Source organism: Anomaloglossus baeobatrachus, chromosome 3 (genome assembly GCF_048569485.1).
Source record: "Anomaloglossus baeobatrachus isolate aAnoBae1 chromosome 3, aAnoBae1.hap1, whole genome shotgun sequence".
Classification (NCBI taxonomy): domain Eukaryota; kingdom Metazoa; phylum Chordata; class Amphibia; order Anura; family Aromobatidae; genus Anomaloglossus; species Anomaloglossus baeobatrachus.
The window spans coordinates 101,595,077-101,607,637 of NC_134355.1; the positions used below are offsets into that span (position 1 = coordinate 101,595,077).

General features: G+C 49.4%; 1 protein-coding gene across 3 annotated transcripts in view; it reads left to right on the forward strand.

The window, feature by feature from the left end:
• The window catches only part of USP34 (ubiquitin specific peptidase 34), a 386,361-nt gene that overhangs the window by 116,864 nt on the left and 256,936 nt on the right, over nucleotides 1-12,561 (forward strand). For 2 of the 3 annotated variants that reach the window (XM_075339351.1, XM_075339350.1), the window contains exons 12-18: nucleotides 855-984; nucleotides 1,079-1,209; nucleotides 2,622-2,901; nucleotides 3,001-3,247; nucleotides 3,455-3,669; nucleotides 4,024-4,139; nucleotides 4,228-4,355. In XM_075339351.1, the coding sequence (XP_075195466.1) occupies nucleotides 855-984; nucleotides 1,079-1,209; nucleotides 2,622-2,901; nucleotides 3,001-3,247; nucleotides 3,455-3,669; nucleotides 4,024-4,139; nucleotides 4,228-4,355 (1,247 nt within the window). Of the gene's footprint in view, nucleotides 1-854; nucleotides 985-1,078; nucleotides 1,210-2,621; nucleotides 3,248-3,454; nucleotides 3,670-4,023; nucleotides 4,140-4,227; nucleotides 4,356-12,561 lie in introns of all 3 variants that reach the window. The other variant, XM_075339349.1, reaches the window with a different exon arrangement.

Here is a 12,561-nt window from a genome sequence, read left to right on the forward strand (position 1 = left end):
AAATGACCACTCTCTGGGACTTCTAGTGTTAAAGTCCCCATCATTTCACGGCTGTGGTGGGCTCAGCCACGACTCGAACACCTTGTCTGGTGTTACCCCTAAATATTAAGGCATTCAACCTACTTACTAGGTGAAATGAGCACTTTCTTTATTTTTATTGAACAAACATTTTATCTTTTACATCACAAATGATTAACTTTCTTTATAAATTCAATATCCCTCTTTATTGAGAAGTGGTCACCTCCATTCTCCGCTTCTGCTTGGTCTGTTAACCTTTTCAATACCAAGAAACCAAAAACTGGAAAGATAACTGCGCAAAAATGGTGTGAAAAACTTGATGGTTTGTGATCCTTTGGCGTCTATTGCATGTGCGCAGAATGGAGGTGACGTGTATTCTGCGTCGTCTGCACCTGATGCCACCGGAGAGGGTTTGTTGGGGAGCCATTCAAGCCAGGAGGAGGGGGAATGAGCCATGTTATAGCTTTTTTTCTTCTGCGCTTCATACAACGGCATGTTTAGCTTACTGTTGGGTATCATAGTATAATGAGGTTGGAAAAGCCCGTCTCTATGTGGCAGGAATAAATCTGCTTGGTAAAGCCAGCATAATACTGAAACTACTCAGATTTTCACTGTAAATATCACCTCTTTAATTGTATTGGGGTGAGACCCCCCCATATACTCGGCCTCATGAAGTTTATCCGATTGTGTATTTGATTCACACAACCCTAGCGCAGGGCTCTCTCCTCTTTTAATGTGTTCCTCTGTAATGTCTCATACACATCTTTGCTGGTGTAGATGGCGTACAGCCACTGTTTAGCTGACTTTTTTCCCCTTTTTATTTTGTGATCATATAGACATTGTATTTGGCATCCATGCTGATTAAAGCTCTCTGGAACAATGCCCTCGCTGCTAAAGCCCAGCTTTCTAAGCAGAGCTCATTTGCTTCATTGCTAAATAACAACCTACCAATGGGTAATAAAAAGGGTAAGTCCGAACAGGTCTACTCTTCCAATGATTTGCCTTCACACTTGTAATGTATTGTGGAGTTTTTCCTTGAATTGGTTCCTGTGTGTTTTAGGGTCACCGGCAGCCAGTCCACAGAGCAGCGACAATAGTGACACCCACCATAGCGGAGGAAGTGACATAGAGATGGACGAGCAAATCATGAACCGATCCAAGCACGTACAGCAGCGACTGTCTGACACTGAGGTACTCCGATTTGCGCTTGTAGTTTTGCTTTTTGTACTTACTCTGCAGTTAATTCGTTACCTGAACCTTGTTACCTGTGGCCTCAATGTCAGGCTAAGACTGCAGGCGTTTAAATGCTTGAAGTGTGCCTCATTCGACTATATGATGTAGACTGCACATGCTGCAGTGTTGTAGATGAGACGTCACCGCTGCAGCTGATCAACAAAGACTGCAGCAGCAGCGAGAGGCAGCGCTAGACCCTGAGAGGGTGAAGAACAGTTTTTTTGAGTCCCTGAGCCAGATGGAAAATATATTGAAGGAGACAACTCTATTAAGGGCTAGAACACACGGCGAGTAAAACTGCCCATGTTACTTTTAAGAGGCTATTCCTATTTGCGATATTTTCTCAGCCCTAATCGGACCAAGAAAACAGCCACACCATGCTGCGGTTGGAATCCAACCCGTATTCATCAGAGTGCAGTGTGATGTTTCACTTGCACCCATAGACTTGATTGGGTGCGAGTGAAACATCACACTGCACTCGGATGACACAGGAGTGCAGTGCAATAGTCTCATCAGCTGACAATGAAGGAGATAGGGAGATTAATCCCTCCTCCTCCTCCGCAGCTGTGATCAGATCGCTGGGTCAGATCGCAGTTGCATGACACGCGGCTTACACTCTCAGCACAGCAGGAGATGAGTGTCATTAGCATATCGCATACGATGCACTCGCATACGCTTGTGCGGCCCTAGTTTTAAGGTAATGATACTCGCTCCTGTGCTGTTTGCCAGCACTCTGTACCACACTGGCAGCTGTCAGTACCCATAAAGCAGTGCCGCCTAATTGGCAGTGTGTATTGGCTGTAGTCCAGTCAAGACACAGTCATCCATTGGCTTGGCTTCTAGACGTAGGAGCATCTTTTCTAATGTCTCCAGACAATAGACCGTGGAGCAGCACACTGGGGTGTGAATACTTTTTTGTCCTTTAGAGGGCTTCTCACTTCCCCAGCCTATATAGGGCCGCATCAGGCGCACAAACCGCATCTGGTCACTGGGGACACTGCTCGGATGTTTGGGAAGCATGTGCCAAAACACAGTTTGTGCCGGGAGGGCGGACGTCACAGCGAGGCCCTCTCCATGATCAAGTATCTGTACTCTGCATGTACGCATCTATGGAGTTTAAGTAGAAATAGACAAATGAGTAAAGGTTGCATGGAAAAATTAAATTCGATTTATAAAACATATAAAAACTGCACACTGGCCATTAAGCTGAACATTAGTCACACGTCCGGTTTCATATCAGCAGCTACATGTAGATAAGCAATCAATGGACGGGCTAAGACCCTATTATGTTGTACACAAGTATATGGTATGTGATCTGTTAGCAGCCTTGCGTCACTTGCTTTATCATGAAATCTTTGTTATATCACCAGGAATCCATGCAGGGAAGCTCAGATGAGACGGCAAACAGCGGTGAGGATGCAAGCAGTGGACCCGGGAGCAGCAGCGGGCACAGTGATGGGTCAAGCAATGAAGTAAACTCCAGTCATGCCAGTCAGTCTGCAGGAAGCCCGGGCAGCGAGGTGCACTCGGAGGATATGGCAGATATGGAAGCCTTAAAAGAGGAGGAGGATGAAGAAGAGCATTCCCACAACCCATCAAAAAACAGCAGAGTGGTCGACCTGCAGAAGAGAAAGTTGGAGTCTCAAGCGGGTATTTGTTTGGGGGAGCCCCAGGGGGCAACGGACATGGGTACAGCAAGTAATGGGACTTGCAAGGACCTGGTTTTTAATTCAGAGTCTGTTCAATCAGGTGATAGTCGCATTCGCATCTTGGATGCCTGCTCCCACGCCGATGAGCCTGAACACGACATGGCAGGAGAAATGAGCGGCGGCCACATCCAAGGCTCTCACGACACCTGCATCACCCGGACCGGAGACTTCCTGGGAGAGACTATTGGGAATGAGCTGTTTAACTGCAGACGGTTTATAGGCCCCCAGCATCACCATCACCACCACCACCACCATCACCACCATCATCACCATCACCACCACGAGGGGTAAGTTTTCTTTTCAACTAGTTCAGTTAGATGTTTGTTTGTGTTAAGAAGCCACAATGTCAAATATGAAGTATCCATATTTCCCTCATGACAGCGCCGTTTTCTACAAAACTGGGCAGTATGGTCTACATCTCCGGTGCCATATTAATGGGCAAGACTATGGAGCAGTAGGCAGATGACCTCTTACATATTGTCCTTGTATTTCAGGCACATGGTGGATGACATGCTGAGTGCAGATGATGTTAGTTGTAGCAGTTCTCAAGTAAGTGCGAAGTCTGAGAAGAACATGGCTGACTTTGATGGAGAAGAGTCTGGTTGTGAAGAAGAACTTGTGCAAATCAACTCCCACGCCGAGCTCACCTCCCACCTGCAGCAGCACCTCCCCAACCTGGCATCCATCTACCATGAACACATCAGCCAAGGCAAGGAGGGTTTTTTTTTCTTTGTTTCAATGTCATTTTTAGGGCTTGTAGAAGAAAAAGAACAATTTACTATATGCCTATGTTTACAGTGCTGCTTATATGTGGAAATTTACTTACATCCTCCCACAAAGGATTATGCACACTAAAATATAACCTGGCCGCCCATTCTTTGCACTCGACATCTGCTGTCAGGACATTCTCATGCACATTAAATTGTCATCCAGTTCTGCCGCATCTAATCTGTATATACCTTAAGTGTATAGTGACATTTAACAAGGCAGCATAAAAGATCCATTATACAATTCAGACTTATTCATGAATATTTCTTTTTTATCCTTTATATGTTGTCTGTAGGTCCGTCCGTTCATAAACACCAGTACAACAGCAATGCCATGGTGGACATCAATCTAGATAATGTATGTAAGAAGGGCAACACGCTGCTGTGGGACCTGGTTCAGGATGAGGATGCAGTGAGTTGCCATTTACACTTTTGCGGTGTATAGATTTGATCATGATGTATTTTTGTCTGTCCATTATATACACAATTCTGTTTTGCAGGTTCACCTGTCTGAAGGGTTAATAAATGAAGCCGAGAAACTTCTCTGCTCATTAGTTTGCTGGTTCACTGACAGGCAAATTCGAATGCGTTTCATTGAGGGCTGCCTAGAAAACCTCGCTAATAACAGGTAAGGAATAACCGAACAGAGTGTCATTTGTTCTAAAGGATCATGCTTTCACGATGTGCAGAGAAAACCCCGATATACTCATCTATATGTGACATGTAAGCAACTGCCTGTGCTGGGGCCGCTGCTTCCTAAAGGGTTATTCCAAAGTCCCAGATTTCCTCATCTGGAGGGGATTGTCAGCGAAGGTGTCACATCTATAGATACCTGCCTGTATGTATCGCAGTTGGCAGTTATGTACGTGCCCTATTCAACATATTGAATGATATTTGTAGAAATCTGCTGGGTGCCAGTTATTCATAATTAACAAGAGCTACTGGATCATTAAAAGGGGATTTATTACAAATAGGGTATTTACAATGACATATCATAAGGGAAACCTAACTAAGGGAAAAGATAATAGGAGAGGGTGGTGGAAGTTGGTAGACTAACTAGCTTGGTATGTTACCTTTATATCAGACACACAATCAAACATGGCCCATACAGTGCCCATCCCTGTAACACCTCTACACTGGATGGGTTTTCTAATAAAGATCATCCATATTTAATTACCTGCACTGCGTCACCCGGCCACTAAATAGGTAGGATGGATTGTCACCATATCAATCAAACATTGCATGTTAGAATAGCAAGGCTAACATTTAATCCCTAGAAAAAGCCTTTGTTCGTTCAGACCTGGGGTTGGCTGACCATCTGGAATGTGATGTAGTAAATGCACCAGACTTTATGAAGAGACTCGTAGCTGCAACTTTTTGACCACTCAAAAAAAAAATAAATCACTTGTCTGCAAGAAAGAAATAAAACTGATGGAAGAAAATGTCTTTATTCTTTACCTCCACTACAAGTGTACATAAATGTGCCCCCATTGTACGATGTATAAACATGTATGCTCTTTTCTTGGAAAACCTTTATTTCTTTGTCGCTCCATTGGGAGACCCAGACAATTGGGTGTATAGCTTCTGCCTCCGGAGGCCACACAAAGTATTACACTGAAAAAGTGTAACCCCTCCCCTCTGCCTATACACCCTCCCGTGGATCACGGGCTCCTCAGTTTTATGCTTTGTGTGGAAGGAGGCACACATCCACTCATGCTTTCCCATTTTAGTCAGCAGCAGCTGCTGATTTTATCGGTTGGAAGAAAAGAGGGCCCCCACAGGGCCCCCGGCATGCTCCCTTCTCACCCCACTACGTCGGCGGTGCTGTTAAGGTTGAGGTACCCATTGCGGGTACAGAGGCTGGAGCCACATGCCGTTTTCCTTCACCATCCCTTAGAGGCTCTGGGAGAAGTGGGATCCTGACCGGTCATCCATTTACTGGGACTGGGCTCCCTCCGCAGCCCCTGTGGGAATCTGACGGACAGGAGTCTATGTATCCTCAGGGACAGGGCCCTGCATCTAAAGGTACTCTGTGTCCCCATGGGGACTGTGCATGGAGCGCTTGTTTCACAGACGCTGCAGCAGCTGCTGGTTTATGAAGACCGGGACTTCCGCGCCGACCGAGCCTGTTTGTCGGCCGCGGTATTAACTTTAGTCCCCGGCTTCATTGCGGCCTAGTACCATAACTCCCGCCCCCGGGCCTGCCAGTCAGGGGTAAGGGCGGGACGGTCGACCTGACGTCGGCAGTGAGGGCTGGAGCAGACTTTAGGTTTCCTCCCCCCCCTCACTGATCACTGTGGGCCCCAGATTCCCGCACTTTACTAGTCGCCGCCCACGGCTCCCTCCTCCCCTGAGAGCTCCGGCAGCCATTTTTACACACATTCTGCCGGTGGAGGATTTTCAGGAACGAGCTCTGCAGCTCTGGGAGACCTAAGGCAGGGAATCTGGTGGACACACACTCCGCTTTGGGCGGTCGGTAAGCCACACCGGTCACCCGGTGCTGGTCCCCCTAGGGTGCCGGAGTATGTATATATATATATATATATATATATATATATATATATATATATATATATATATATATATATATATATATATATATATATATATATATATATATATATTCGTATATATTTTCTCTGTTCGGCCGGGTTGTTTACTTTTGGCTATATACCCTCAGTGATCACTCTCCTAGGAGACAACAGCATGTCATCCACAAGGAGCAAGGGCGCTAAGGCAAAGGGTTTTTTCTTCGGCGCTCCATTGGGAGACCCAGACGATTGGTGTATAGCACTGCCCTCCGGAGGCCACACAAAGCATTACACTAAAAAGTGTACGGCCCCTCCCCTTCTGGCTATACACCCCCAGTGGGATCACTGGCTCACCAGTTTTCTGCTTTGTGCGAAGGAGGTCAGACATCCATGCATAAGCTCCACTGTTTAGTCAGCAGTAGCTGCTGACTATATCGGATGGAAGAAAAGAGGGCCCATACTAGGGCCCCCAGCATGCTCCCTTCTCACCCCACTTGCGGTTTGTAAGGTTGAGGTACCTATTGCTGGTACGGAGGCTGGAGCCCACATGCTGTTTTCCTTCCCCATCCCCCTGAGGGGCTCTGAGGAAGTGGGATCTTTCCGGCCACCAAGCCCTGAGGCCGGGCTCCATCCACAGACCCATAGAACCTGCTGGATGTGGAGCGGGAGTGCCGTTCAGGGACAAGGCCCTGCAACTTTCAGGTACTCTGTGTCCCCGTATGGCAGGCCACGCACACTCCAGGCTTGCTGGGTGTGCTAGTGCGCCGGGGACTGTAGCGCTGTGCGCTGGGCTTATAGTCCCTGCAGATTACTGGGGGACTTTACGTGTGGGGACCGCCGCGCCGACCGCCCCTGGAGCGGCGGCGCAGCTGCGACTTGTAGTGCGCCGGGGACGCGCCGACCGCGCTTTTACGGCGGCGGCGCTTCTAACTTTTGTCCCCGGCTTTTGCGGCCTAGCGCCGCTTCGTTCCCGCCCCCACCCTGTCACTCAGGGAAAGGGAGAGACGCTGTTCTATAGCAGCGCCGAGGGCTGGAGCCTTATTTGCATTCTCCAGCCCCCTTCACTAGACACAGTGGGCGCCGGGTTCCCGCTCTTGTCTCGGGCACGCCCTCGGCCCGCCCCTCTCCTCTGGACGCCGGCAGCCATTCCGGCACGCAGAGCGGGAAAACGGAGACAAGCGCTGAGCTACCACAGGATTCCGGCGCCACACACCCGCCTTTGTGCGGGCGGTAAGCGGCAACTAATGCCGAAGTGTCCTGTTGTACTTTTGTACGGTCGCTATTCAGGATGCAGACCTAGAAACAGCAGCAAAAGATCAGGGGTGCTAAAGCACAGACTCTATATGCTGCTTGTCTTGCATGTGCTGCAGTGTCATGTGTCCTTTATGCTTGTATGCTTTACATTGCACTGTAAGGGCTATTCTTGGCTGTCTACTCGCCTAGATGGCTAGACAGCGGCAGCAAACAGCAATGGTGCTAAGGCACAAGCTTTCAATGCTGCTTGGATTGCATGTACTGCAGTGTTTATTTTCATGCTTGTACATTCACTGCATGTCGCTATTCTTGGCTAATGCTCCTTGATGACTAGACAACGGCAGCAGAAAAGCAAGGGTGCTAAGGCACAAGCTTTCAATGCTGCTTGGATTGCATGTGCTGCAGTAGTTATTTTCATGCTTGTATGCTATACATTCACTGTATGTCGCTTTTCTTGGCTAATGCTCCTGAATAACTAGACAACGGCAGCAGAAAAGCAAAGGTGCCAAGGCACAGGCTTTCTATGCTCCTTGTACTGCATGTGCTGAAGTGTTTATTGTACTTCATGCTTGTATGCTATACATTGCACTGTACGGTCGCTATTCTTGGCTAATGCTCCTAGATGGCTAGACAGCAACAGCAAAAAAAAAAAAAAAAAAAAAAAGCATGGGTGCCAAGGCACAGGCTTTCTATGCTGCTTGTACTGCATGCGATACTGTTCCAGGACCCCCAGTGTGTGCAATTACTCAATGGGGTCTCTGCTACAGGTGGCCAAAAGAACCACCTGTGATCCCTGTCCAGGGACAGGGACGGAGTTGCAGTTTCCGCTTATATATTGTCTGTGACTATGACTAACATCTTACAGACTTTGCAGTCCAGACAGACCTTGGGCAATGTTGATTCAATGCCCCTGGCCACCCTGATTTCGAAACAAATCATGGCTCCAGGAGGGTCCCATGCATCCCAGGGTGCAGGCTCTGACACGGACGACAGTCCCAGACGGCCTAAGCGAGCTCCCTAAGAACGGCCCTCGACTTCATCACAGTACTCTCTGTATGATGATGCAGACGTAGCTGTTCAGGACTCTGATCCTGAGACCGCTCTCAATCCGGATACACCGGATGGTGACGCTATAGTGAATAATCTTATAGCGTCCATCAATGGAAGGTTGGGTATTTCTCCCTCAACTCCTCCAGTGGAGGGGTCAGCTTCACAGCAGAAGAAATCCCTATTTCGGTATCTCAAGCGTATATTGAGTGCTTTTCTGGTCACTCTGACTCCAGAGAAGCAGTCCAGGAACACCACGCTTATCCCGATAAGCGTTTCTCCAACCGTATTGAGGATACGCGTTGTCTCTTCCCCCCTGACGTGCTCAAGCGCTCCAAGGGTGGATCTCCAGGCTTGCGGCTAGATCTATAGTTGCAGTGGAAGATGGGACTTCACTTAAAGATGCCATTGACAGACAGATAGCCCTCTGGTTGCAATCTGTCTATGAAGCTATCGGCGGATCGGTTGCCCCGGCATTCGCAGCCATAGAGGCACTCCAAGCTATTTCAGCTAGTATTGCGCAGAGGGACGCGGTCACATGTACATCTTGGCCGCAGTAGCGTCCTTCACCTCGCAATGTCGGCATTGCGACTCAAGCTGTTTATGCTGTCCTGGACTCTACGAGCCGTACGTCAGTGGCGTCCGCCAACTCCGTGTTGTTACGCTCCTAGTGTTAAGGGATTGGAGCAGATGCTGCTTCCACAAAAGTGCTTAACCAGATTGCCTTTATCTGGTGACAGACTGTTTCGTGAGCGGTTGGATTAAATCATTCAACTGTCCAAGGGTACGGATTCTTCCTTACCCCAGCTATCAAACAAGACCCATCAGGAGAAGGGACAGTCGAGGTTTCGGTCCTTCCCAGGCTCGGGCACGTCCCAATTGCCCTCGTCCAACAGGACTCAAAAGGCTCAGAGGGGCGCAGGTTCCTGGCGGGCTCAATCACGCCCGGAGAAGGCAGCCGGAGGAACCGCTACCAAGGCGGTTTCCTCATGACTTTCAGCCCTCTCTCTCCGCGTCCGCGGTCGGTGGCAGACTCCCCCGCTTTAGCGACATTTAACTGCCACAGGTCAATGGCCGGTGGGTGAGAGACAGTTTGTCGCAAAAACTTCCTCACCGGCCGAGCCGAGGCTCTTCTGCAGGCAGTAGGAGTCGTAATCCCGGTTCCTCCTCAGGAACAAGAGACACTTTTTACTCCGATCTGGTCGGGGTGACAAAATAGGACGACTCCTTCCGTTCCGTTCTGGTCCTTAAACTGCTCAACAAGCACGTGAAAACCAGGCGGTTCCGGATGGAATCCCTCCGCTCCGTCATTGCCTCAATGTCTCAAGGAGATTTCCTAGCATCAATAGACATCAGGATGCTTATCTCCACGTGCCGATTGCTCCAGAGCACCGGCGTTTGCTACGATTCGTTATTGAAGACGAGCATCTTCGGTTCGTAGCCCTACCCTTCGGTCTGGCGACAGCCCCACGGGTTTTCACCAAGTTCATGGCAGCAGTGGGACCACTCCCGCACTCTCAGGGTCACCCTGTGATCCCTTACTTAGACCATCTACTTGTCAAGGCACTCTTTTAAGAGGCATGCCAACACAGCCTGAACATGGCGCTGGAGACTTCCCAGAGTTTCGGGTGGGTTCTCAACTTTTCAAAGTTAAACCCAATCGCTGGCATATCTTAGCTTGGGGTTTCACACTCTCTCAGCGATGGTGAAGCTTCCACTGGACAAACAGCGGTCACTACAGACGGGGGTGCAGTCTCTCCTTCAAGGAGACACCTCATCCAGAGGCAGTCCCTTTCACGCAGTTTCATCTGCGTCCACTTCAATAGAACATTCTTCGCTAATGGGAGGGGAAGTCGATGTCCCTACACAGGAACGTCCCCCTTTCTCAGACGATCAAGGACTCTCTTCAGAGGAGTCCACTCTTCAGATCAATTGTCTGGAGCTCTGGGCAGTGTATATTGCCCTGCAAGACTTCCTGCAGTGGCTGGAAGGCAAACAGATCCGAATTCAGTCGGACAATCCACAGCGGTGGCATACATCAACCACCAAGGCGGACTACGCAGTCGGCGAGCCTCCCAGGAAGTCCGCCGGATTCTGCTAGGGGTGGAAGACAGAGCATACACCATATCCGCAGTTCACATCCCGGGCGTAGAAAACTGGGAAGCAGACTTCCTCAGTCACCAGGGCGTGGACGCAGGAGAATGGTCTCTGCACCCGGACGGGTTTCATGAATCGGCACAACAGCAAGGTCCCGGTTTTCATGACGATCAAAGAGCTCTGGCGACAGGCATCTCACGGTCGGTCAACCGTGGGCACTACCAGACCGGCCAGACTTACTGTCCCAAGGGCCGTTTTTCCATCTGAATTCTACGGCCCTGAACCTACTGTGTGGCCATTGCGTCCTAGATCCTGGTGTCCTCAGGATTATTCCAAGGGGTCGTTGCCACCATGAGACAGGCTATGAAGCCCACGTCTGCTAAGATCTACCACGGAAGTGGAAGATTTTCTTTTACTGGTGCTCTGTACAAGGAGTGTCCCCCTGGCCATTGGCATTGCCTACTTTTCTTTCCTTCCTGCAATCTGGGTTGGAAAAGGGTTTGTCGCTCGGCTCCCTTAAAGGGCAAGTTTCAGCACTATCCGTGTTTTTTCAGAAGCGTCTAGCGCGACTTTCTAAGGTGCGCACGTTCTTGCAGGGGGTGTGTCATATCGTACCTCCGTACAGGCGGCCGTTAGATCCGTGGGATCTAAACAAGGTCCTTGTTGCTCTCCAGAAGCCGCCTTTCGAGCCCCTGAGGGATGTGTCACTTTCTCGACTCTCACAGAAAGTGGTTTTTCTGGTAGCGGTCACGTCTCTTCGGAGAGTGTCTGAACTAGCAGCGCTGTCATGCAAAGCTCCTTTCCTGGTGTTCCACCAGGACAAGTTAGTGCTTCGCCCCATTCAGGAGTTTCTCCCTAAGGTGGTATCCTCTTTTCATCTTAATCAGGATATCTCTTTGCCTTCTTTTTGTCCTCATGCAGTTCATCGGTATGAGAAGGATTTACATTTGTTAGATCTGGTGAGAGCACTCAGAATCTACATTTCCCGCACGGCGCCCCTGCGCTGTTCGGATGCACTCTTTGTCCTTGTCGCTGGTAAGCGCAAGGGGTCGCAGGCTTCTAAGGCCACCCTGGCTCGATGGATCAAAGAACCAATTCTTGAAGCCTACCGTTCTGCTGGGCTTCCGGTTCCATCAGGGCTGAAGGCCCATTCTACCAGAGCCGTGGGTGCGTCCTGGGCATTACGACACCAGGCTACGGCTCAACAGGTGTGCCAGGCAGCTACCTGGTCGAGTCTGCACACTTTCACCAAACATTATCAGGTGCATACCTATGCTTCGGCGGTCGCCAGCCTAGGTAGAAGAGTCCTGCAGGCGGCAGTTGCCTCCCCGTAGGGGAGGGCTGTCTTTGCAGCTCTAACATGAGGTATTTCTTTACCCACCCAGGGACAGCTTTTGGACGTCCCAATCGTCTGGGTCTCCCAATGGAGCGCCGAAGAAGAAGGGAATTTTGTTACTTACCGTAAATTCCTTTTCTTCTAGCTCCTATTGGGAGACCCAGCACCCGCCCTGTTGTCCTTCGGGATTTTTGGTTGTTTTTCGGGTACACATGTTGTTCATGTTGAACGGTTTTCAGTTCTCCGACGTTACTTCGGAGTGAATTTGTTTAAACCAGTTATTGGCTTTCCTCCTTCTTGCTTTTGCACTAAAACTGGTGAGCCAGTGATCCCACTGGGGGTGTATAGCCAGAAGGGGAGGGGCCTTACACTTTTTAGTGTAATGCTTTGTGTGGCCTCCGGAGGGCAGTGCTATACACCAATCGTCTGGGTCTCCCAATAGGAGCTAGAAGAAAAGGAATTTACGGTAAGTAACAAAATTCCCTTCTTTGCAACCTGTACCTCTTGTGGGGCTATGTTACCTGCGGGTTCCACCTACCCTCACTGTGAGCAATGCTCGACCTCTGTTG